General features: G+C 33.0%; 2 protein-coding genes across 4 annotated transcripts; both read right to left on the bottom strand.

The window, feature by feature from the left end:
- Nucleotides 1-3,900: 3,900 nt before the first annotated feature.
- ball (nucleosomal histone kinase 1) lies at nucleotides 3,901-7,124 on the bottom strand. 2 transcript variants are annotated; one of them, XM_090111468.1, is made up of 7 exons: nucleotides 7,053-7,124; nucleotides 6,714-6,943; nucleotides 6,542-6,611; nucleotides 6,197-6,393; nucleotides 5,823-6,039; nucleotides 5,001-5,174; nucleotides 3,901-4,824 (listed from the first exon to the last, which is right to left on the bottom strand). In XM_090111468.1, exons 2-7 carry the CDS (start codon nucleotides 6,936-6,938, stop codon nucleotides 4,100-4,102), a joined length of 1,608 nt encoding a protein of 535 aa, XP_089967594.1. In that variant the 5' UTR covers nucleotides 6,939-6,943; nucleotides 7,053-7,124; the 3' UTR covers nucleotides 3,901-4,099. The 2 variants fall into 2 exon arrangements, with proteins under 2 accessions (XP_089967594.1, XP_089967592.1); XM_090111466.1 differs by having other exon boundaries at nucleotides 6,714-7,101.
- A 2,991-nt stretch (nucleotides 7,125-10,115) lies between these two features.
- Nucleotides 10,116-24,448, bottom strand: spz4 (Spaetzle domain-containing protein 4). Of its 2 annotated transcripts, none has more exons than XM_090111809.1 (5): nucleotides 24,342-24,448; nucleotides 14,659-14,835; nucleotides 13,614-14,371; nucleotides 11,023-11,184; nucleotides 10,116-10,773 (listed from the first exon to the last, which is right to left on the bottom strand). In XM_090111809.1, exons 1-5 carry the CDS (start codon nucleotides 24,369-24,371, stop codon nucleotides 10,512-10,514), a joined length of 1,389 nt encoding a protein of 462 aa, XP_089967935.1. In that variant the 5' UTR covers nucleotides 24,372-24,448; the 3' UTR covers nucleotides 10,116-10,511. The 2 variants fall into 2 exon arrangements, with proteins under 2 accessions (XP_089967935.1, XP_089967936.1); XM_090111810.1 differs by lacking the exon at nucleotides 24,342-24,448 and adding an exon at nucleotides 24,219-24,326.
- Nucleotides 24,449-26,173: the final 1,725 nt, after the last annotated feature.

The raw sequence follows: 26,173 nt of genomic DNA, 5'->3' as shown, positions 1-26,173 counted from the left end.
TTACATTTATATTTTATCTTCTAGCAAATCCATAAATTATCCCGAATTAACTCAATATCTGTTACAGAAACACGTCTCTTAAACTGCTTTAAAAAGTCGCAACGCCCGGCCGGCCAAGTTAAGCCAGTATGCAGATAGCTAGTGCCACCTCGCAATTATGTAGTTACATATTTAGGTATACATATACATACGAGTAGCGTATTTACTTTATTCCACTTAGCTGTAAGACGAGTCGAGTCGACCCTAGTATTAAGTGCACACGTACCGAATAGACTAAACGGAACCTCCCTTTATAATATGCCGAATGTTTCATATGATATAAATTATATTTTACAAAATGTTATATAGCGAAAAATATATTTATACATAAGCACAAAATTTGTTTTACACTAAGGGTCACAAAAACAGATGGAAAATATATTTAGAGAAATAGAATCGCTGCTTATTATAAAGGGAGCGTTCGGCAACATTTACATTGGTGGGAAACGTATCTTACGACATCGAAAGCTAGTGTGAATGCGGCCTTATTATCGTATATACATAAATATACAACGTAGCAACTCCACACGAGACGTCATGACAAATGGAGTTCTATTCTATACTAGTCCCATTGCAAGTTAAATAGGATTTTGCATAAAGATGTTCCTGTAACGGCGTAAATAGTTTTGTTTTATATTAATGAGTAAGCGCGGAGGGTGAGTGCGGTCGCGTGGGGGGGGGGGGGGGGGGGGGCTGGGTGCGGGCTGCGGTTGCGCTGGAGTCGCGTGAAATGTATATTTTTTTACAAATGGTGCTACTGTTTTGTGTTTTAGTCAATGACGCTGCGGAAGCCATATCACACGATCTAGATTCTAGACTAGCTCGCGTGCGGGCTCCGGCGCTCAGCCCTCGTTCCGCGCCGCGTCACGTGTATTGGAACGTTCTCTCGCATTGTCGCGGGCTCGCCCGATGTTATGTTTTATAAATTTCTAAATCTAATTTTTTTTGGTACGTTACGTTTTGTTTACTTTCATATTACGATTATATTGTAAATAAATAAAAGCTTTGGATTTGATTTTTGTTTTCTTTTAACCTCAAATGCATATTTGCATACCTATAGAAAAATTAGCTAATCTGCCTTGCTCATACCAAATGCCGTTTCTGAAATTTACTTTTTTTAACAGTTTCAAATAGGCTCAAGATCTAAAAATGGCATAGACTATTTTTGGCATCAAAAATAACTATAAAGGCGCTGGGCGCACTACCCGCACAACGCTGTGTAGCGCGCGAATGCGTGATCTCTTGCATGCCATTGCACACGCGTGAATGTGCATTCACTGTGTTAGTGCTGTGCGTGTTTTCTATACAAATGGAGATACTTACAAGCAACGTTAGAATACGCATTCAGGCGCTACGCCTCGGGAAGCGAAGTAGGGTATAAAATATGACAGTTGTTATTCTGTAACTTGAAATTCACATGAACAAAGTTTGGTTTGATCATAAGATTCATTCAAATTAGTAATATAGTCAGGTGTGTATTGAAAATACTGAACACAATAATAGTAGGATAGTATGTGTGTGAGAAATGAAACAAAATTTCATCATACAAATGTTATTTATTTTACACAATAACATACAAAATCAACAGCAATTCAATTCAATAATTAAGTTACATTTGAATGCAAAACATCAGTTTTGATTATATCCTCAACAGTCACAAACATTTTTATAACAATCCTGTACAATCAATGTTCAACACAGTCACATTTTCATCGAAATTAGTGAAAGAAAACAATTAATGTCTCTTCATTTAAAATAATTGCCAATAAAATTATTGATTAGTATTGTTAAGATTGTTAAAAAAATATATAATACAACAAAACTTCGATAAGATATGTATGTATTAGTGATAGTATTAGTAAATTCGTGCTTATTATACATGTAAATGTTAATAGAATACATAAAAATTTTAGAACTTGATCTCTATATTATTATCTAGTTTAACAGGAGAGGGAATTGTGGTGGTAATTGTTTCACAGTTCATACTTGCAGGTGGGCTTATCAAAAATCTGGGAAGATATGGTTAGGGAGCCAGGTGCAAATTTGGTTAACTATTTCCTCTCAAGAGATAATTCGTCAGACGCATGAGAGTATAGTATTATAAAGCCTCGTGAACGTCAGCTGGCGCTCGGTTGGGGGGTGAGCGGTTGTAGCCTCCCACGCACATAGGAAAAAAATACATTCATTCATTCATTTCCTCTCAGCTAAAAATTTGTCAAATTGTAGCTAACCCAATATCTCAACGAAAAAAAATAGTCAGCTGGTTACAACATGGTGTATTATACGTCAGCTGGTGTCTCGAACATGAAAGTTAAATTTAAAGAAAAATTTATTTTCCGTTATTTCCTCTCAAACAAAAATTTACCTGATGATAGCTTATATGTAACTGTGGATAAATATATATGTCAGCTGGCTGTATCTTGGTGGAAAAACCGTCAGCTAATACGGGAGGCTACAACCGCTCTTCCCCCCAACCGAGCTCCAGCTGACGTTCACGAGGCTTCATAATACTATACTTTGATGCATTTTACTAATTACCGCTTGAGAGGAACTTGGTCATAAAATCTGCTGCTGGCTCCCGGACCAATATTGTAGTATAAAGATTTTCAGTCACTCATTACACAAATTGTGCTAAAAACGATGTTTCCGTTAAAAGTTATATAAATTGAAAATGCTACTTTAGCAAATGTTATTGTCTTTCTAAAAGGAACTAATTCTTACAATTCAATCATGCAACACTCAACTCACTCGCTATAAAAGGTACATTTACACTATAAATATAAATACATTACTAATTTAATGGACATTGGAGCTATGACTCTTAAGTGTTTTAAAGTATAAGTACGGAAAATCAGGATTGAGGAATAAGTTACCGTTGTAATATTTAACACTAATTTTATCGAAATAGGTACAGCCAATGTTACATACCACTGGTATGTGTAAAAAATATAAATATAACAATTAATTGCATCTAATGCAAGTACACAATATTAATTATTTATCTTTGATCTATCGAAAGTTAGCAAAAATGTTAAATAAGCTACTACCCAACACCAAAGTATTATAAAATAGTATTTCTAATCGTGAGACGGGATTCGAACCCGCGTCTTCGCATGACAGCGACGCCTACGCCATCTAGGCTACTCACGAACCACATCATAATAAGAATTTTATTTTAATTACTTACAGAGACAGCATTTGTTCACAACAACAGAACTATAAAATCATTCTCATTTATCAGATAAACGAAAACTAAAATCAATAAATTATTCCTCAATCCACTGGGTGGGTAACTATGGCAAACCAATTGTACTATATGTGCATATAAACCAGCATGAACAACTATACTCTGTCCATTATATTATTTGCTTTTTGACAGCTTCACGCCTATGTATAATTGTATTGTCTATGTTAAAATGTCATACAAATAATTATCGTACTTCATGGACAGGTCCCGCCCACTTAGTGATGCCTACACAGAATTATTCAATGATGGGTCGATAGATTAAAATAATCGATAGAAATACTCTGTAAAATATATCCGATACAGAAAAACTCTTCTATTATGTTATATAATTTAAACGTAAAGACAACCAAATTGTAAGATAGAAACCAATAAATAATAAAATATTAGTTTAGTTTAGTTTTAACATACAATGCATAGATATGTGGTCTTATTATTACATATCTTACTAGTACGTTTACGTTGTAATTATTATTTACGTACCTGATTCGATTTATGATAATATTTTGAATTTATAATTGAAATGGTATCACAATCGATAATCTTTTGAACATCACTTCTAGTAACACCCGTCGAGCTGTCAAAAAGCAATTCTTATAGTGGACAGACTATATACCATTATAACTAAACTTTACAGTGTAACAGAATATACAGAAACATAATTGAATTAAAAACAAACATCTTACTAATTACCTAAATACTTGTAAATTATGACAATTATGCTAAAATTAAAACATTACGGTAAATTAATTCATAATAACAGGTTTGTAATCAAAGTACTATCCTATAGGTTAACATTAGTGTTACATATGGCACCTACTTAGGTGGTGAGCGTCCATTAACTACAGCAGGGCTGTCTTTCCATGACTTTCCTTTCGGTTTCACAGTTGTCACTTTCTTTTTAACCACCCTCTTGACTGTCACTTCTTTATCGGAGAGCAATCTACGCTTTGGCCTTACTTTTTTCTCCTCAATCGTGAAGGAATCATCGAAAATATCACCACTGGAGTTAACACTATTATTTTTTAACGTTTTTTCACCAATCACTTCACATATAGGGCTGTCGAAAGTGACTTGTCGCGGACTCCTTTTACTCCTGTTGCCAGATGTTTGCGTCGCAATGTTCGCATGATTTTTCTTTACAGGTGGAGTCGCCTTTGGTGCTATTTTAATTTTCTTTACTTTAACAACATATGAAGGCTCTAAGGATTTCCTTTTCTTTGTGATACTCGTGTTTTTATCAGGCTCCGTGTTCTCTGTGTCGTCTAATTTCTGCTCTTTTTTCGTTCGTTTCGGTTTTATTTCTCCATTTTGTTTCGGTACTCGTTTCTTTGGGACAACTTGTTCCTCATCAGACTCTTGATCCCCTGATTGTAATTTGTTTCCTTTCTTTTTAATACTTGCAGTGAACTCTAGTTTGCTGGTTTTCGTTTTTCCTTCCTTTTTGAGGTAGCCCTCGAATAACTGCCGACATTTTGTATAGTCAACACTATCTTTTGGTTTTAAAGAGTTTATGTATTCAAAGAATTTGATTAACGCTTCTGAAAAATAAAAACATATTATGAATATGCTGAATTACAGATAATGTTTATATTTAATCTATGTTGAGCTCAATTTAACTACAAATTGCAAGTCTCTATAACTTTATACATTCAATAAAATCTATAAAACATAATAAAATCTAAAATCCATGTTAAAATATTCTGTTAAATCTTACCAGGCACATTAGAACTCAGCTTGTTGACCTCACTCCTAACATTTTTCAAGAAGTCCTCCTTCATTGCCTGCACCTTCTTGGGCTGCTGCAGCGATTTCTCCCACGGGAGCTCCCCCACAATCCACTGCAGCATGTTGTAACCTAAGATCTCCAGGTCCCCTCGCATTGTTGCCACTGAATATTGAAATTAATAAAAAATGGCTCCATTTCAGTAACAATATTATTAAAAACTATTCGAAAGACCACTTTTTTTTCAAAATTTTATTGTGGCTTATCTACAATTTGGCAGTAGTCATATTATATACCATTATTAATCCATCAGTCCCCGGAATCACAGACACAATAGATAATCTATTGTGTCGCACCCCGATCGGGGCGCTCGGTGGTCAATGGGTTAAATGTATGTAAATAAAAAGTAAACAACATGTTTATAAATACACTTCAACAAATTAACCTCATTCTTAATCCATTTAAATATATTAAATTCTTCTTTATGCCACTAATTACTACTCTAGAAATATATAACAGCATAATTATTGTCCAATTAATACTTAATTAATCTTAATGACTGTAGTTCTTATTTTCAGCATTATTATGTTAACTACTAGAACTAACTGTTGAATAGAAATATTTTTTATCCTGGTTGAAATGAAATGAAATGATTTATTTTGCAAGAAATGTGGTAGATTTACAGATGTTGCATAATTCATTGTTCAGCACAAATCGCCAATTAATTGGCATGCAAAGTTGGAAAAGTTGGATTCAAATTTTCATGGAAAAGATATGTGTACCAACGTCAGATACATGACAAATACTACATACCTCCTAAATGTGCATCCCTGCTTGTATACTCAATAGTTCCATTATGAGCACATTTTGGATCAGGTTTAAACTCCTTTTCATTAACTCTCGTAGCTAATCCAAAGTCCACTAGATATGCTTGGTTCTCTGTCCCTTTCTTAAGACCTAGTAGAATATTTGCTCCTTTTATATCAGCATGGACATAACCCTTGGTGTGTATGTATTCTAAGACGTCTAACTGGAAATGGGTATAAAATGGGTAAATGGGTAGCTGTTAATATTCACATATTAACAGCTAGAGTTTATGAACAATCCTTATGAATTTCAAAGGAAAGTATTTTGTCACTGTCTTTTCAATAACAAAATTTTGTTTTGTATATTAATTATCAGCTTACCATTTGAAGGCCTATTTGGAAGACTGTAGTAGGTGGAAATGATCTGCCCGAGTCCTTGAACAATGTCCACAAATCCTTTCCATACCTCTCAAGTACCAGGTATCTGTACTTCTCACCTTTGAAATTATGAGAGCCATTTCCATAGTAACTGGGCATTCCAAATGTGGATAATTTTTTCTCCTTCATGAATTTAGCAACTGTAATCGGAATGTATAAATCAATGTAATTTTTCTTTCAAGATTCTATTACAAATCCATTCTCCAAATTACTAAATATACAACTCTTATCTTATTTTTATTTTATTATATACAAACATATGAATACGATTTACATATGGCTACTTACTATCATCTTTATTGGCGTTTCTAATATAAAAATGCTTTTCAACAAACAATGGACCATTTTCGTGTGGTTCCTAAAATAACAAAAAAATATGTGATCACTCTGCTTAAGTGTTTTGGACTGCATACAGGCTAGGTATAATTTTATAGCCACTGAATTTTAAAACTTTACTTACAATTTTTACAACAAATGGATAGTTAGTGCCTTTTTTAGGAGAAGCTTCGTGGTCGCACGCAGAGTATATTTCACCAAAACCACCAACACCTATAGAAGGCCCGATCCTCCATTTCTTCTTTCCTATTGTGTCGTGAATTACCTCCCCTGAGGGTATGGGAGCAGGCATTTTATAGCCATTAGCTTTTTTCTTCGGCGCTGCCGCTTTTTTCCCTCTTCCACTCATTATATCTATGTTAAGGGTATCTAATTAAAATATGTTTAGTATCACATTTATCACTATGTTAATATTAAAATTATAGAATGATCTTTTCTATTAAAAATATTTTATAAAACATACACAACAGCAATTCTTGAAATATTGAATCAAGCGTCGTTTTCTATTTTGAGTGTTGATTTGACAGAAGTAAAGCTGTATGCGCGTAGACAGAGAATCCAATAGACACCGGCAATGCGTGTCGCAGAAAGAGATAAAAAAGAATACGTCTCAGGAATACGTCACAATATTTAGGGTTACCATGTGAGGGAAAAATTACCCCGCAATTTGTAAGATACAAATCTCTCAATATCATTATTCACATAACATAAGTGGATAATAATGAGATATCCATATTACATACTTATAGGTAAACCAGAATCTGATGGCAATTAGGGAAATCAAAATTTTGAGTGTGCAACCCTAGGGAAAATGGACTGAACGATCTTGATATTGCTTATTTTTTATTTTGTCCTCAATATCATTAGTCACATTACATAAGTGGACAATACTATACTTAATAATGAGATATCCACTTAATATTATGTAGAACCTACATACTTACATGTATAATATACATATTAAGTACTTTTATACAGGTAATACGTATATTATTATTTACCCATACCTATATTTGTATATTCATTATCAGTATGCCATGTGAAAATATCGATATAATGATAATGTAAATCAAAACTAGACTGCTTATAATTTTTTTTAAAATAAAATAAAACTATGTTTATTTTCGTAAGTATTAACAGATACACACATTATAAAATTGACTTGGACAGCTTGGACTTGACGAATAGCCGCATTGGAAACTCCTGTAATAAGTTTTCATAAAATTATATTCTAATCAACAAACACTATTATAGTTACCTACATATAATATTTTTTAATTTAAAGTATCAAAACGGGTAAGTCCAATTTACCAATAAAATCTTCAAAATTGAAAATTGTGATGTGTTTGACCCTTCTTCATCGAATGTTTTTCTATACACATTATAAACAATACCTCTTGCTTGTGATCGCAGCGGCTTTTTCGACATTTTCGAAGATTTTTTAGACAAAATCCTAAAAATTATTCATCAACTGCAAAAGAGACAAATAATTTGACAACCAATTTGATAGTTGTCAAATAAGTTGCCACATGAAAATCTTTTATTTCTTAAATATAAATATGCCATCAGATTCTGGTAGACCTATACATGTTTATACTAATATTATAAAGAGAAAATGTTTGTAATTATGTATGTACATATGTATGTATGGTTTTCGGAGCGCAGCTAGTATATAATAAACATATTACTTTTAGATGGGTAATACATATTATGTATATACACATACCTATATATTATATAATCCATACTATATAATATTATAAATGCGAAAGTAACTCTGTCTGTCTGTCTGTTACTCAATCACGCCTAAACTACTAAAACAATTTGCATGAAATTTGGTATGTAGATATTTTGATACCTGAGAAAGGACATAGGCTACCTTTTATTGCGAAATATGTACCACGGGCGAAGCCGGGGTGGACCACTAGTATGTATAATATATATCATTATCATAATCCCATATAAAAATGTGTATGTAATGATAATGTAGATGAAAACTCGATTGTTCATTATTTTTTATAAAATAAAATAAAAAAATAAAAGAATGTTTATTTTCGTAAGTATTAACAGATACACACGTTAATTATATTGACCGACCCGCGAACGCGCAAAAAAAACGAAATTTACTTAATAATAATTTATTGTAATAAAAAAATTACATTTAAATTATCTCTAACTTAATTAACTACGTCCCTCCGGTTCAATGTTGGAAGTTGGAACAAAGAGTGTCCATTGTCTTCGGCGGGGCAGCGTCGCGGTGGTGGTGATTGCCGTAATACTTTCTAACCTTCGGTTTTGGTTTCCAATCTGTTCATCCTGTAGCTACAATCCAAATTTGTCGTAAATTATCCGGTTCAGGAAAACTGGAACAAGCCATTGAATATTTCAGATATTCAATTAAATACACACTGCAGAATATATATTATTATTACCCATAATAGTGGGTAACAATTTGTAGAAAAGTTGGCAACACAAAATTTTTTAGGTTAAAATTTATAATTGTTATTTTTGTGGTTTTTAAACAATGTATTCAAGTCAACAGCACGTGATACACAATATATTAACACGCTGAAATATCATGAAGGCCTATAAACTGATAAAGAGTTGTATACTTACGAGTGAAAAGACAATCCAGGCATTTTCGTTCCACTATCACTTTAACACCCTTTAACGCTACACCGCACCATGGTATTATTTTATAAGGTATTAACAGTAAGTCTAAATCATTAAAAACCAAACATACCATGAATTACGTAACTTAGAACATGTAAAAACTATATTTTTAGGGAAGACGATAGTTAGCTGTCAAACTTTGTTTAGCAAAGTAGGTTTCTTTTCTTGAAAAAAGTGGCACGCTGGGTGAAACAAAAAATTTTATCGTTCTCTCTCATTTCTTTACACAACACCGGCATAAGTTGCTCTTTTTCTTGTGTGAATGCGACATAAACTATCAATTTGTCTATTGGTTTCTCTGTCTACGTGTATGCGTGACCGCCTTTAGAAACATAGATAATAAAAATAACTAAAAAGTCTATTCACGTCTCGACACACACCATGAATCCAGCGGACGCATTCCTAAAAAAGTCTCTCGAAACCCGATGAATCAATGAAAATTAAATTATTGATTCCGAAAATAACAATTATTCACTATATATTCACTATATTCTGATTATTCAGTTTTAAAATAATTAATACTAACATAAACAGATTCCGTTGAGCCCTGAGGATTTTTTGAAAGTGTTAGTCATCGTAATATTTCTATTATATTATGATTTTTACTTGTAGAACAAGAAGATGCTGATCTCAATAACCAATACTGTAGACTGTAGTTAAGTCACTAGAGAAGTCTTTGAAGACGATCAAAACATACATTTTAAAAAGAAATACTTGGTAAGTAACAGATTTCTTTCCGTTAAAAATCTATAGACCCATAATGCGATTGATGCGATGATCATAATTGACATGGAACAAGAACATGCGCAATAAAACACAATATTTAAAAAATATAGTATATTTTCATGTTTTATATTGTTGTATTTACAATTTCACTTTTAAACAAACATCTTCACTAGCCTTAAACATAAAAATGAATAATTTAAAGTAAATGTTTTATTTATTTAAATTAAATAACGTATTAATATTATATTAGAACAAATATTATAATGTGTACAAAACAAAAATTTAGATTATATCTAGCCACTACAAATGTAATCAACAAGATTAATACTTATCAAATTATTTACACAACTTACTTAATAGTTTCCAAGCAAAAGAGACAAAGAAAGCAATTTGAAAAGTGCACTATATTTAAAAAGTTGTAAATTGTAATTTTTGCTAACAAACGGCTTTTTTGCGTTGCTTGAAACTGAAAGTTAAATATGGCAATTGAACTAACATTTATCTAATATTTATTTTTTGATATTTAATACAAATCAGCTTCAATATCATCTTCATACGATAAGGAGTACCAGTCACGAGCGACATCTTCGTAAATAATTCTTTTTACGTCTTCGTCGTATTGTGGATGTAGTATCCTTGGTGAACGCGCCCGGAACTCGAGCGGCACGTCATAACATTTGCAAACGCAACAGGCGGGAAATTTGAACCAATCAGCAAAGATTCCACGGCATTCGTTCCGTGGATCATATGCTAGTAAACGATGGATGCGGTATTGTTGTTCACATCTGAAATAGTTTTAAAATTATTTTACGTAACTAATTAATTAAAAAAAAATGAAATGTAATAGTATGATAATGCTGCTTATTTATTCATATTTTATTGCATTCAAAGTGTCAGTTGCAACAATATAAACTATTTATTTCCAAAAGTGTCACTATAAAAAAAATTATAAATGTAAATTTTTTCATTTGCTCACTTAAAAACTCCGTTACACTCACATTACATACAATATAATATGTATAAAATGCATTTACCTGCATCCCTCCCTACAGTACATCTGTTTATGTTCATGGACACACGTCTCCAAGTGTATGTACTGCTCGAAGGGGTACATGTTGAGGAGCGCTAGGACTTCGCCCCTTGTACTGTTCGCCCAGAACGGAGCTGCCATCTCTTCTTTTGCTTCACACGCGTTACTAGAAAAATGCGTTTTTATGGATGTGTCACATTTATAAGAATTACAGTTACACAGAAAATTATAGCAGTGATTACATAGAGATAAATCTATATTATTAATAAATTAAATAAATCACGAGGATCTTTTCATTTTAAAAGTCATAAATATCAAATAATTTGGAAAATCCAAAAGTGCACGCCTCATAATTTTTTTTTAATAAATATTTATTGAAGTGAAACTTCTTTATCGGGGGTGGACAAAAATTTTGTGTAACATTTTTGCGTTACGCCGCGCGCGTGACATTTTTGCGTTACGCCGTACTCGTGACATTTTTGCGTTACGCCGTACTCGTGACTATATACATTATACATGTTATATTAAAGTGATCAGCAAAATCAAAGGGTTTGTTTTAATTCTAATTCCAGTGAATTTCTAAAAAAAGTAAATAAGTAATTACATCTATTTTTCTAATACTTAGGTGTAATAATGGTATTTATTTTTCTAAGTTATTTATGATTAACCTCACTTTTTGATTGTATTTTTCAATACACTAACACGTGGGTGGAATTATGGTATCAATTTTTTCTAATACTTGAATGTTGATTGTGGTATTTATTTTTCTAAAATTGTATTTAAAGTTAACCTCAGTTTTTGATTGAATTTTTTAAAACACCAACACGTGGGCGAGATCATGTTATGTATTTATTTTTCAAGTTATTTAAGCTTAACCTCTGTCATAATATGTACATATATACTATGTGCGTCATTAATTTCTGACTGTTTCGAGATTTCGACATTAGGAATTTATATTTATTACCTCTATTGTTCGAACAAAAATAAGTTACCGCCTTTAAGAACTTGCCGACAATGTAAGTACAGTATTGTTTCTTAGAAAACATTTTAGGAGTATACGATAATAAATCTATGACTCACGTTAACACGTGTTTGCTTGATTGGTGTTCAATTATGATTTTGTGAATTCAATATTTATAAGAATAAACCTCAAACTCTTTATGTCCAATCAAAATCCGCCTAAGTCGAAATCCTTTATAAGTTGAAAACTCTATATAACTCGAATTTTTTGGCGTCTCCCTTGGTCTTTTGAACTACCGCACGAGCTGAGCGAGCGAAGCGAGCGAGTCGCGGCAGTGGCCGGCGTAAATATTCAAATAGGTAGCGAGGAGCGAAGCGACGAGCATCTTAGGTTAACTTTTGAACTACCGCACGAGCCGAGCGAGCGAAGCGAGCGAGTTGCAGTAGCGGCCGGTGTAAATATTTAAATAGGTAGCGAGGAGCAAAGCGACGAGCATCTTAGGTTAACTTTTGATTTTTGAACTACCGCACGAGCCGAGCGAGCGAAGCGAGCGAGTTGCAGCAGCGGCTGGTGTAAATATATAAATAGGTAGCAAGGAGCGAAACGACGAGCGTGTTAGACTAACGTATTTCTGTAATATTGTATACAAGCTGTGCCGCGCGGTTTCACCCGCGTGGCTATGCTCCTGTTGGTCTTAGCGTGATAATATATAGCCTATATTACTCGTGGATAATGTAGCTTTCGAATGGTGAAAGTTTTTAAAATCGGTCCAGTAGTTTATGAGCCTATTCATTACAATCAATCAAACAAACAAACAAACAAAGTTTTCCTCTTTATAATATTACTGTAGATAGTAAATTATTTTTTGAAAAATAAGGTCATAAAGAAGTTTCACTTCTTACGTGTGTACTCTAGTACACGCACACATTTTTTAATTATTATTTTTGTTTATTTAATAACAATTAAACCACATCGAATCAGACCCTGAAAAATGAAAGGGTTCTACTCCTGAGCATACTCAAGCGTAAGAGAAAAAAAAAGACTCGATTAGTAAAGTATTTCGGTCGCTATCGTGTTAACAAGAAAAAGGATCCGCACATACAGACACACGGACGTCCAAGACAGAACTTTTTGAAGTGAAACTTCTTTATCGGGGGTGGACAAAAATTTTGTGTAACATTTTTTAAACTGTTTTTTAACTAGTTTAAATAACAAAAATGACATCAAAAATATCATGAACGTTAAAAATAGTGTTTTTTCTTAATATGTGTGTGTATGTATTATCTTACAAGTGCAATGTATGATACATAAAGACATTTTAAGTTTGAAAAATCAGATGTTTTGCGCGAAGTGACAGTAGTACCCACCTCAACGCTTCGCTTAAGGCGTGCAATATAATAATTTGTAATTTATATTCGCATTCATAAAATTAAAAGATTTAGTTCGTTTCGTAGAAATTTTTGAAACATTATTTGTGAAATAAATTAAAATTATGTTAATATGTTACTCAAAACATTCTTATGATATGCGGAGAAAGTTCAAATTTTGATATCGGTAAACATGAAATCATCGTGATGATATCATTTGAGTTTACGTTAAGCCCTCAAGTTTTATAAAAAACAACAAAAACTTACGCTCCTCGTAGCTTTATAACAGCTGGTCGTATTGTTTCTTGCTGTGGCTTTGGATGGAATTCTTCCTTCTTTTCATTCACTTTTGTATCGATACGATCGATTTTAACTTTTTCATGTTCAGAAAACAGTAAAGTCGGTGGTAGTGTTGATGTGTCCCCAGTTTTCCAAGCTTCCTTCGATTCTGTTGTTGTTTCATCATACTGTTCTTCTGTTGTATCTGTTGTGTTCACGTTTTCAGTGCTTGTTGATAAACCTTCTGAATTATTTTTGGTGTCTGTAATTCCATCACTTTTAGGAATATTCCCTAGATTTGGATATATGCTATTTGTTTCTATGCTCTGTTTGATTATAGCTTCTAATGTAATTACATCTGGTTCTAAATTGTTTATTTCTATATTTGCTATACTTTCTAATTTTGTTTTATACGATATTCCTTTTTCATCCAGAGTTTCATTAGTTTCATCATTTTTATCGCTATTCTTACTTGGACTATGTTTAGTTGTATTTACAGGCTTTTCTAAAGGTTTAACTCTCAACGTATCGTTGTCCTTTTTCTGTTTATCTGTTTGTATTGGTCGGAAATGGGGTTTGTCTTTTATACCTCGATGCGATTTCTTGGTATACTTTATTTTTGTTTTTAAGATGTCTTCAGCGAAACCTTTTGACTTGTCATCCTCATCGTCATCTATAAAGTTTTCAATTTCAGCTTTTAAAACTGCTATGTGACGCTCTTCACCATACATTCTTCTCATAAGACCCTGGAAATATACAAAAAAAATAGCAAATGTATGATTTCATTGTATAATAACGTTTAATATCGCTAATTTTAAATATCTCTAGAATTGACAAAAATTATTTATTAATTATTTAAATTGGTAGGCTTTCAAATAGCGGAAACAAAATGGTGACTCTATAACAATTTAATATCTGATATTTTTTTAATATGCGAACTAAATTGTAAGATGCTACACACGGTAAGACAGGTATTTCTCTAGTAATTTCGGCTTATATTCTGGCAATCACAAATCCTTATTATTATCCTTACCTGATTCTCCCTAACGAAGCGGCGTATCGCATGCCACGGGTAGCTGTTCCCCGGCGTGGTGCAGTAGCTCTGCTTGCTGAGGTCGCAGGGCGCGTCGCGCACGTGCGCGCGCGTCGAGCGGTGCGGCCGCGCGCACGCCGACGAGTAGTCCAGGCTGAGCGCGCTCCGACATGACACCTGCAATGTTACATGCAATATGGTTTAGTAGGTACCACGGGCAAAACCTTGTATTGAATATGGTTTAGTGAAGAAGCCACAGTTAAGCAAGAACTTATATAGGCTCAGGAACACATGCAAGTTTGATTAAATATGGTTAAATAGATGTGTGACGAAAACACGGGTAAAACCTAAGGGTAAAACCGTGGTAGAGCTGTATAGTGTACTAGGGCTCTACCTACATCTAGGTAAATGGTTTTTGGTCTAAAAAGTAAAAAGCATCCACTCATCCATGCCCACAATATTCCACGTTTATATAATATTATAAAAATATAATTAATGCCCCCCAAATTAATAAATAGTATTAGTGAGATTTATTATTAATATCTGAGAGAAACTTAAATATAAAAATATCGATGTATAAAACAGACGAATAAAGACGCGATGCTTTAGCACAGCTTTTTGCTTATTATGATTTGTTGATTAGTTTCTAATTTGTCGGTTTATCGTTTCTTTCTCTCAATAACACAATCCCAATTGACCCATTACCCAAACTAAGTAAGTAATTAGGAGACAATGATCGCAGCAGGTTTCACTTTTAACAACTTTCTCCGCTCTCTTCGCGGAAGGCACGTAGGGCTTCGCTCACCAGATTTGTTAGTGATGCCTTTTCAATATTCTGATGTAATCCTGATCCTTGTTGGATATCGAGTGTCGTGGGATATAGAGTCGAGTACAGAAATAACATTTTATATTATAACAATATTATTTAATTATGTTATGTTTATAATTTGTTCGTAAAGGAGTGGAAATTAAACTTAGTAATTAAGTAGTATCTGCTACAATAGATTAATATTTAACAAATATTTTGTGAAATAATAATCTATAGGTGTTTATTAGTGTGCAAGACGTAGACGTAAACACTAATACTACGTCGTGCACACTAATAAATGATCCTTATCTGCATGGGCGTAGCTAGCCATGGGCACAGGGTGGGGCAAAAAAAACCGGCCAAGTGCGAGTCGGAGTCGCGCACCGAGGGCTCCGAACAAACCTACTTTTTATTATGTTGTAACTATAAATTTTTTTTAAGTTTTAGCAATTTTTCCTTTATCTGTGCTATAAGACATTGCTTTTAACCAAATTTCAAGACTCTGTGTTCACGGGAAGTACAATGTAGGTTTTGATTGCCTTGCGAATGTCGAAAATTTGCGATAATTTGCAGCATAAAATGGCTGTATCTTTTGATTGCGTTGGCTTATAAGTTTGATTTTTTCACAGCTTTAAGAGACCGTAGACTTGAGTATTCGATATAAATTTCAGCTTGATAACTCTACGCGTTCCTGAGAAAAAGTTTGTTGACAGACAAACCGACAGGCAGACTTTGTTGTGCGTCTGTCTGTCTAAAAATACCTTTTTTTTTTCAAGAACACGTGGCGGTATCAAGCTGAAATAATAATGAATACTTAAATCAAAACAAACAAAAGGTACCTACAGCCGTTTATGTTGCAAATTTCATCCCTATAGTATAGGGCCTATACTATATAGTTTATCTGTCTAATACAATAATATGATTCCTTTTTACCATAAAATATAGGTCTATGTAAATAGAAAAAAAAACCATTTTAAATAACTCAGTAAATAAAGCAAAACCTTGCACTTCCGATTTCATGTTTGTTTTAGGTTAATGGTCACCATAAAAACACAAAATGCAGACAGATCCAGGTGGAGCTTTGCTCGCAATCTTATAGTTTTTGACCGATATCTCGAAAACTATCCACTTTAGGGCAAAAGTTGCTAAGACTTTTTTGTAGAAAGTAAAATTTCGCATATTTTATACCATGTAAATTTTTTTGTAAAACTTACTATTTACGGTTTATGGCCTATTTGATGAACCGGTTGATCGTTAAAATATTGGATTAATGAATAAAATGCATGTATGTACATAGTTTTAAGGTCACTTTATTCTTTACAAGTTTTTTTTGAATTTTTTTTTCTAGTGCCCATATTTTTTGAGTTGTTCCACGTATAATGTAGAAATGCCGCCGCTCGGCGGGTGACGTGGCAGGCCAAAAGTTTTTTTACGGATGTAATAAAAACGAAGAAGAAATTTCCGATGCAAGTGGATTTTCACCGTTTCCGAAACGGCAAAATTTTTGATTTTTTTTACTTATAGAAAATTTTTAATACATTTTTTAAAATATTTTCCTTTATTTTATTCTTGCATCCGAATATAAAATAACTACTCAATATTATTTAGTTGTACGAAATATATACGAAACATACATAGGTACCTTGAAATTCACTATTTATCGCCAAACGTTAAATAACTCAAAAAGCATTAGAAAAAAAAGTTTCAAATAAAGTAATCTTAATAAATGGATAATGCATATTATGTTTAATATATTAATGCCTATGCATTTCATTGATTAATCCAATATTTAAAGAGTTACTTGTCAAAGATGATTAACCGGCTCATTAAATAGCCCATAAATCGTAAACGGAAAGTTTTACAAAAAGTTTACAAGGTATAAAAGATGTAAAATTTTACTACCTACAAAAAATTCCCAATATTTTTTGCCTTAAAATGGATAGTTTCCGAGATATCGGCCAAAAACTTTTATGTAAGATTGCGAGCGTAGCTCCACCTGGATCTGTCAGCATTTTGTGCTTTTATGGTCAGTAACTTATCCTAAAACAAAGTGAAATTGGATGGGAAATTTAGTGCGAATTTGGCTAAATAAAAACAACTTTGAATGGGGTAACAGTACTACACTACTTTTTCTGGCACCAAAAGTGGTTTAAATCATGTAACATAGAAGCGCAAGCTTTTTGTTCAGATCGCATTTTTTTTTGTGTCGACTGACAACTTTCGAGTGAGAATTTTTTAACGGATATTAAGTTTTGTAGTCCTAGATAATTACGTTTTTTAGATCTGGTTAGGTACCTTCCAAGTCAGAGCCAGGGTGGGGCAAGTGCCCCACCCTGCCCCACCGTGGCTACGCCCATGCTTATCTGCATAGTAAAATTACCTATGTAAAAGGGAATATTTTTGGGAATTCATTTAGAAATATTGGATTTTAAATATTTATAAATTTTTGTTCTTCACGGTCGAAATTACGAAAAATATACTTTACTACTGACAGGACGTCTCGTTAAAATAAAAAAATAAAAACAAATATCAAAAATTGTATAATCTAGTGTGGAAAGTTTAGAATTTAGATATAAACTTAGTAAAAAGTGTAAACAGTAAACACCGGCTTTCAGCAGAGGCTCCAATCATAAATTATGTAAATGATACATCAAGAGGTTGTTGGTTTTGTTTTGATATTAATTATTATTTATCATGTTATTGCAATTCATAATTAGGGACTTATATTTGTATTAGTTTATTTAAAAAAAAACTTTCGCTATAGAAAACTTTTACAAGTCGCAAATAGCAAATAACAGCTTAATGAATAATGGCTTTATTTAGCTCGCCAATTATGTCTTCATTTCTATTAAATCAGTTTCACCATTACCTAGATCTAGTACATTTCTTTAATTGCACTAACCTAGATTTAATTCTGTTTGTAAAACTGTTTGTTACCCAAACTCATGACCCAAAAGTGGTACGTGCGGGCTTGCTCTACCGTTATTATTAAAATTCGCTTCTACACATCTCAACTTGAAGTATTAGAATTAATTGTTTATGCCTCCAGTGAAAGATATTTCAAATAATATAAATAAATATTTATTACCTTTTTATTGCAAACATTACCAACGATACGTAATCAGTTTCTTTTTTCATTCCATTTTTTATAAACTGAGCGCTAAAAGAATCCGTAGCAAAGGCAACAATACAGATAATAAACATAATATTCTATTCTATGGCATGTATAATTTATTATCTATGTTGAGACGGACAGGCATGCTAGTGAAAGTGTCGGTATTTGGGAGCAGGTGTGACGTCACACCGATTACCATCTCAGAATGTCAACAACTGAAGAACATGCATAACATTTAACAAGTTGAAACCAGCCAGAGACTATTAATCTAAGAAAATAACAACAAGTAGATTATATATTATTTTGCTTGTTTTTTTTAACAAACAAAGATTTTACTTACTTACACGCTAGACAGATAATACGAATAGGTAGCACGCAAAATCAGATAAAAAAATGTAAACCGTAAACGAAGCTACCGGTGTTTTATAGATAAATCTTATTTTGAATCTTTATTCTTTATAGTCCGGGATACATCGCCCATTTTTGCAAGTGATTACTATCAAGCTAATTTTCCGTGAGTAGCTTTATTTTGATGAGATGCCCAATAATTTCATGTACGAAACTCTCCATTGTGGTAGCTTACAGAGGTAACAAGGATAAAAATTTTTGATTTGACGGTTCTCAAATATTTATTACGCAATTTGTAGGACAATATGTCTGTTGAATTATATAAGTATTAAATAAGTGAAAATAAAAAAATCAGCTGGTTAGTAATCATTTATGATGACTTCGTTATCGATACACATTGGAAAGGGGGACTCTTTGATCAAACCATAGATTTTGTAGGACAAATATTTTTTCGAATAATTTAGATAATTATCTTGAGATTGAACAAAAAAAACATTCAGTTAGTAATTAATATTTGAGAACCATCAAATCAAAATATTTTATCCTTGTTTCCTCTGGTAGCTACCACAATCGAGAGTTTTGTACATGAAATTATTGGGCATCTCATCAAAATAAAGCTACTCACGAAAAATTAGCTTGATAGGAATCACTTGCAAAAATGGGCGATGTATCCCGGACTATTAATCTACTAAAACAGTGTGCCTACGAGCAAGTTTAAAAATAGCATTTTCTTTACCGTTAAAACTTTAATTTCATTTCCTTTATCTGTGTCGAATTAATTTGAGACATTTAATGACTTGGACAGTAGGTATTATATTAAAAACTAGCTTCCGCCCACGACTTTGTACGTGCATCCCCGTTTTTCCCCGTTCCCGCAAGAATTTCGGGAAATCCTTTCTTAGCGGATGCCTACGTCCTAACATCTATCTGCATGCCAAATTTCAGCCCGATACGTCCAGTGGTTTGGGCTGTGCGTTGATAGATCACTATATCACCTTTGAGTTTTATATATATAGATTAAAAATAACAGACCTAATAGCTAATCTACCTATTTATATTTAACTCATTATTAAATTAATAATATTTCATAAAAATAAATAATTTATTAAATTGTTATTGTAATAAATAGTACGTAACTTAGTATTCCAATATATTTCCAACGAAACAAATATTTCAAATTAATAAGAAATAATAAATATTTATACACTTTATTCAGCACCAAGTAAATACATACATATAAAAAGAAACAGACAATCCATACTAATATTATAAATGCGAAAGTAACTCTGTCTGTCTGTCTGTTACTCAATCACGCCTAAACCACTGAACCAATTTGCATGAAATTTGGTATGGAGATATTTTGATACCCGAGAAAGGACATAGGCTACCTTTTATTGCGAAATATGTACCACGGGCGAAGCCGGGGCGGAGCTCTAGTATGTTATAAAGCTAAAAAGGCGGCCTTATCGCTACTAAGCGATTAACTACCAGGCAACCTATGGGTAGGATTAAATGCATATTCACATTTAATTAATAAAATTACATTTGTGTAATCCAAAGTTACGGACAACACCTATACCAATTACCATCTACAAATTAATAGTTAATAAGACAAATACAAATTGAGATGCGTTTCCAAAAAAATATTATTACACCTTTTCTTCTACACTTTCTTAACTCAAAACTTAATTCACCTAATCTTCCACATACCTAGTCAACTCTGCAAATAATCAGATATTAAGTGATATTAATTTATCAATTACAATTTACAAGTACCAGAGAAATCACTACGCGTCTACTTTCTCCGCAGAATGTAGGGTACAGATACGACTACACGAGCGAGTATAAATAAACATTATTCGTTACCACGGCAATCGACTGCTCTAAGTCGATTTTTTACTTAGAAATATCATTACGGTAAACGATTATTGTACTCAGTATTTGGTATGTAATTGAAACAAACATCAATACCTAACTCTTGGAATGATACAGTGCGAAGTACGAAAAATGAGATGAATATTAGCTGTATGGATGGTCAATTTAGAGCAATTATAGTTTATCAAAAGTATCGTCATTTTATATTTCTTATTATGCAAATTTATAAAAATACATAGAGGTAAGTATAGCTTGGCTCTATTTTCCCGATATTATTTCTACCGGTAAATAAACAAACACGTTTTTTGTAATTTAATGAAAAGACGAAGTTAACAAAGTCGAAATAAGTATATCGACGAAAACTAAAGAAAGTTTCAGTTACTGATAACTTTTAAAGAAACCATGTCGATACTATGAAAGATTCAGAACAATAGCGATAAACACAGAGTGATACGATTTCTAATTACCGAATTTGTATCAGCACGCTAAAATAATACTTAATTCCTTGTAAAACAGATTAAATTGCAATTCGAGTTCTCGTCTATACTCTGTAAAAAATGGGTGTAAGCTTATTTGGCCCGCTTCCCACGATGTCTGTGCTCCTTCGATAGGGCTGTCACAAATCAAGTTTCTAGGCCTATTTGATTAAACAATAATTAGTAAGTTTTAGATTTACGGTTATCTGAATGATAAGGTACAATATAAGTGAATTATTATTGAATATTAACAGAATAAAATATACAAGTATGAAGTAGAATATAATATTAAAAATTTAAAATGTTATTTTTTTATTAAAATATGAAAACAAAATCATATTCAGTGACTGTGTAACCTATGTGTTACATTTATAGATGTACTGATTTGGTTCGAAGTATATTTTAAAATTCTTTATAAAATTTTAAGATTGATCATAACTACCTCGATATTCACGGATAATTTATGGTAATGTCTGTCCTTTACCTGAAGGTTGCCTGGTAGAGATGGCTTAGAGCCATAAGGCCGCCATTTGTACATTTTGAATGGTTTTGTTGTACTTTTATTTTATAAGACTTGTTGTACAATAAAGAGTAAATAAATAAATAAAGTGATATTAATGTTGGTTTCTTTATAAGTTAATATTACGATATTTTTTGATTAATGTTCGAAGTTAATCATTATTTATATCCAAACATCAAATGAGTTTATTTGAACGAGTTTATCATAGGTACTTCTGTTTCGAGATGAAAAATTCTATTTGTTGTAGATAGTGCAATTTCCGAGGAAGGCTACATGACTGATGACATCATGTGGTGCCCACGAAGAGCGGAGCGTCAATGAACAATATTCAAGAATCTTACGAGCAGACAATGTTGCGTGGGTTACCTAGTCCGTTATGAATTGAAAAGTTACAAGACTTACGGGAAAAAAATAAAGGGATATCCTGAACATTGTGGCTTTTCACCTTCCAATTAGATTTGCAAGGAGGTAAATCGAATCAGAATATATTGTATTTCTTAAATAAATAAATAAAAATATGACTGCGTTTTACAATATCGGCTAATAAACTGACCTAATTAATTAACCACATTTAGTAGCCAGGAAGTTAAACCAAGCTAATGGTTACTGAGCAACATATCTAGGCCCTGTTCAGTGAAAAGCGGACGGTAGCCCTGCGCACGCGCATGGTCCAGGAAAACGTATCCATTTAAGGTACGGCTAGCGTTAAGATGCACAGCTTTCTGTGTCAATGAATACAGGTTTCCTGTAAACTGTTATTGAGTATCGATCTTAGATTATGCGTCTATGGAATTGTCAGGAAATCTTAAGCCGCGTATAAACTAAGCGCGGCAAACCATCGAACATAGGCGCGCGCGTCGGCCGCGCACTATGTAGACGGGATCGCCGCGCGCGGCGACGCGAACATTGCCGCGCTCGAACGTGCCGCGGGGCGATCCGCTCACTGTCGGTTTTTGAGACCGCATCAAAGGAGCTTCAGGCGTTCGCTCGCGCGCCGTGTGGACGGTTTGTAGTTTTGGTGATTCGGCTCGCGCGGCGTCTACGTAAAAATGGACTACGAAAAGTGCCGTTTACTAATACAATTGTATGGCGCTAATGAATTTTTGTGGAACAGCAAATCCTCCCAATACCACAATAAATCGCTGAGGTATGATGTGTGGGTAGAAATCAGTAAGAAAATGGATATACCTATTTCTGACTTGAAAAAGAAAATGACTACACTTTTGGCGTCCTACAGAAGAGATGTTCGTGATGGATCGCCTGCCGCGCGCGGCAACTACGTTCAACTTAAAATATATCTACATATTGGCTCGCGCAGCAAATGAACGTCAACTCTGGTCGAACATTGGCTCGCGCGGCTGCCGCGCTTAATTTATACGCACCTTTATGTTTGATTTGATTGACATATTATGGAGATCCTACTGCTATGCTAATCCTTGATGGCTTGTAATATAGTTTTGGGAAGATGAAATAGCAAATTACCTTTACCGTCCTTAATTATTTGCAAAATGGTTAGGTACCGGCTGAAGATAATTGAATGATGATTATGTTAGTATTCGTACTATTGCTCTATGAATCTATATTTAGTATAAAACATAGTTTTTACTCTTATTGACAGTAAGATTATTATTTATGTACTTTCTAACATTTTTATTGTTACTAAAAATTTGTCAATAAAGTTATAGCGTATCTCATTTCCTTTCTTTTGATCTAGATAATGAGTTATAGTTTTTCTAGATCTTAATGGTAATATTTTATTCCCTATCTATACTTCTTTCTCCAAAAATTTCCATAACATCTCTTTCTTCATTAACAGAATGCCGAGTGTATGTTTATTTTTCTATGATTGAAAGGAACCAATGCTTATTAGCTATTGCTTACAAGTATTTAATTATCAATTATCTGCATTTTAGCTTAGAGAGCTCAGTAACCTCAAAAGCGAAGACATTTGCCATTTGCCAATCAACATATTTATCTCCACTCATAAACGAGGTAAAGCATTGTTTATTAGTTTTCAAACATTTTACGTTAACTATGCAGTATATTAACTAGGTAATTATTATTTTCTTCGTGACATATATACCCTTTTAGTGTCTTCATTCTTGAATATATGTCTTTGTTTCTGATATTTGTAACATAAGTGTTTTATTACTGCATGTAGAACTGCGAAGTTACTGAAATTATTATTTTTTATAGAAATGGATTTTTATATGCCATTGATGTATACTTGCCTTACATTACTAATTTAATCACAAATTTTACTTTTAAACAAAATAATCATCAAAACTGTGGATGTATATCAAAGAGAAACCTTCTAGATCCTAACTTTTGTGGAGAAATGCTCGAGAGTCAGCCACTCGCGTCGGATTATTGGACGTAAATTTCACCACTTTATGAAGACTAATTATTTATACTTACGCACAACAAAATCAAAGTATTAGTATTGCGTGAAATGTATGTTAGTAGAACAATATCACCGTAAAACACAAAAATTATACAATCTTCTCAAACACCAAGCACTTCCATATAATTAACACTCACCACAAACAGAAAGGCAATCGCGAAACGCATTTCTCTAAGAAACTTTCACTGTGAGCACGGTTACGTTCATGGTGGCGACCGCACACCACCGCGTCTGGCAGACGACTGAGGACCGATCAGCGAGGTCTGATTGTGAATGTCAAGGACTGATTGAAGGTGCAAGAGCAATGATCTTGGCACCAACTAGCAGCAATGGCCCTAGAGGTGCAGCAGACTTGCAGGTAAAGGCGTGCAGACAAGGTGCAGACGGCCTTTGATGCGCTCTTCCAAAATTATAATATTAGATTAGTGCTCAAAGACAGATGGAGCAAAAATACTTTGACGTTTGTGATGAATCTAATGTAATTTTTAATTATTTTGGAATTTATGTAATTTTTAATTATTTTTTTTTAAATATTGGAAAGACCAATTTATTTCGAACAGTGACAACCCTGTCACATAACTTAGATCACTTTTAGATGTTCCCTAGTTTCTAATCCTAAATTCAATTTTGTTAATATTGGGATAGTGCTGTTAAATTGTAGATATAGACTGTTTATACCGGCATAAAATACCACAGTTAACTATTATACTATGTAATAATACAGGAAGTGATCATTCTGTAAGGAACCCACGTCGTAAAATGTTATTAATATGGTACCTACTAAGGTGCAGGGAGAGAATTACTACCTAGTACATACATTATGTTTAGAAGTTTCTTTACTATGTACTATCTACCATCATACATGTACTATACTATGTATTTTTCTAAAAAAAAAACAATATTTCAGAATTTGCATCTATGTATCGACATAGGTTTCCTTATTTTTAGTTATTGACACGTAGAGTACTAAGTACATAATACTACATACTATGTAGGTACCAGATAAATCGGTAGTATGAAAATAAACTAAACATTTGTGAACATTACGGTATATTGAGAAGCATAAATGTATTTGAATTTCATGGCTAATTTACGTTGCCAATTGTTTAAACATAATTATTGAGGAATATTGAGGTTGTTCAATTGTATAGGATATGGCAACTAGATGGGTACCTTGTTGGTATTAAAATCAACATAATAAATACATATAAAATATGTTTAAATAACCCTGAATAGATAAATAAGGTAGAGTTGATCAAAAAAAGATCAACACTACCTACTCTATACCTATTTATGAAACAATCGGTAACTCTAGGTAAACTGTTCATATTTCCAGTAAATCCAATAAAATAATAATTTTTTTAAATTTTTTTAATAAATATTTATTAATTATTATTTTTGTTTATTTAATAACAATTAAACCACATCGAATCAGACCCTGAAAAATGAAAGGGTTCTATTCCTGAGCATACTCAAGCGTAAGAGAAAAAAAAAGACTCGATTAGTAAAGTATTTCGGTCGCTATCGTGTTAACAAGAAAAAGGATCCGCACATACAGACACACGGACGTCCAAGACAGAACTTTTTTAAACTGTTTTTTAACTAGTTTAAATAACAAAAATGACATCAAAAATATCATGAACGTTAAAAATAGTGTTTTTTCTTAATATGTGTGTGTATGTATTATCTTACAAGTGCAATGTATGATGCATAAAGACATTTTAAGTTTGAAAAATCAGATGTTTTGCGCGAAGTGACAGTAGTACCCACCTCAACGCTTCGCTTATGAGGCGTGCAATAATAAAACCATAAACATTATTTTCAATTTCAATAAAAAAAGAAAAGCTGTTAGTTCCGACGTAATGATATTCCAGTTCCACTTAATTAGCAAAACTATAGCGTTCACAGACCGCAGTATAGAAAAATTAGGTTCGCCGTCAAACAAGAGTGTTGCGAGTTGCGATTGAGT

Source organism: Colias eurytheme, chromosome 17 (assembly GCF_061535395.1).
Source record: "Colias eurytheme isolate Ceu_HAF_F1 chromosome 17, ilColEury1 Martin Lab GWU primary, whole genome shotgun sequence".
NCBI classification, from domain to species: domain Eukaryota; kingdom Metazoa; phylum Arthropoda; class Insecta; order Lepidoptera; family Pieridae; genus Colias; species Colias eurytheme.
Note: the sequence above shows the minus strand (reverse complement) of the source record. Positions and strands in the feature narration are given on the sequence as shown.

Excerpts from the sequence above, each read along its gene's own strand:
- ball (XM_090111468.1), bottom strand. The coding sequence starts at position 6,938 with ATGAGTGGAAGAGGGAAAAAAGCGGCAGCGCCGAAGAAAAAAGCTAAT. Across the intron at positions 6,394-6,541 it reads AAACGCCAATAAAGATGATA|TTGCTAAATTCATGAAGGAG; the intron begins GTAAGTAGCCAT and ends TTCCGATTACAG. Across the intron at positions 4,825-5,000 it reads GCTGAGTTCTAATGTGCCTG|AAGCGTTAATCAAATTCTTT; the intron begins GTAAGATTTAAC and ends TTTATTTTTCAG.
- spz4 (XM_090111809.1), bottom strand. The coding sequence starts at position 24,371 with ATGCGTTTCGCGATTGCCTTTCTGTTTGTG. Across the intron at positions 14,836-24,341 it reads CGATTGCCTTTCTGTTTGTG|GTGTCATGTCGGAGCGCGCT; the intron begins GTGAGTGTTAAT and ends GTAACATTGCAG. Across the intron at positions 14,372-14,658 it reads GCTTCGTTAGGGAGAATCAG|GGTCTTATGAGAAGAATGTA; the intron begins GTAAGGATAATA and ends GTATATTTCCAG.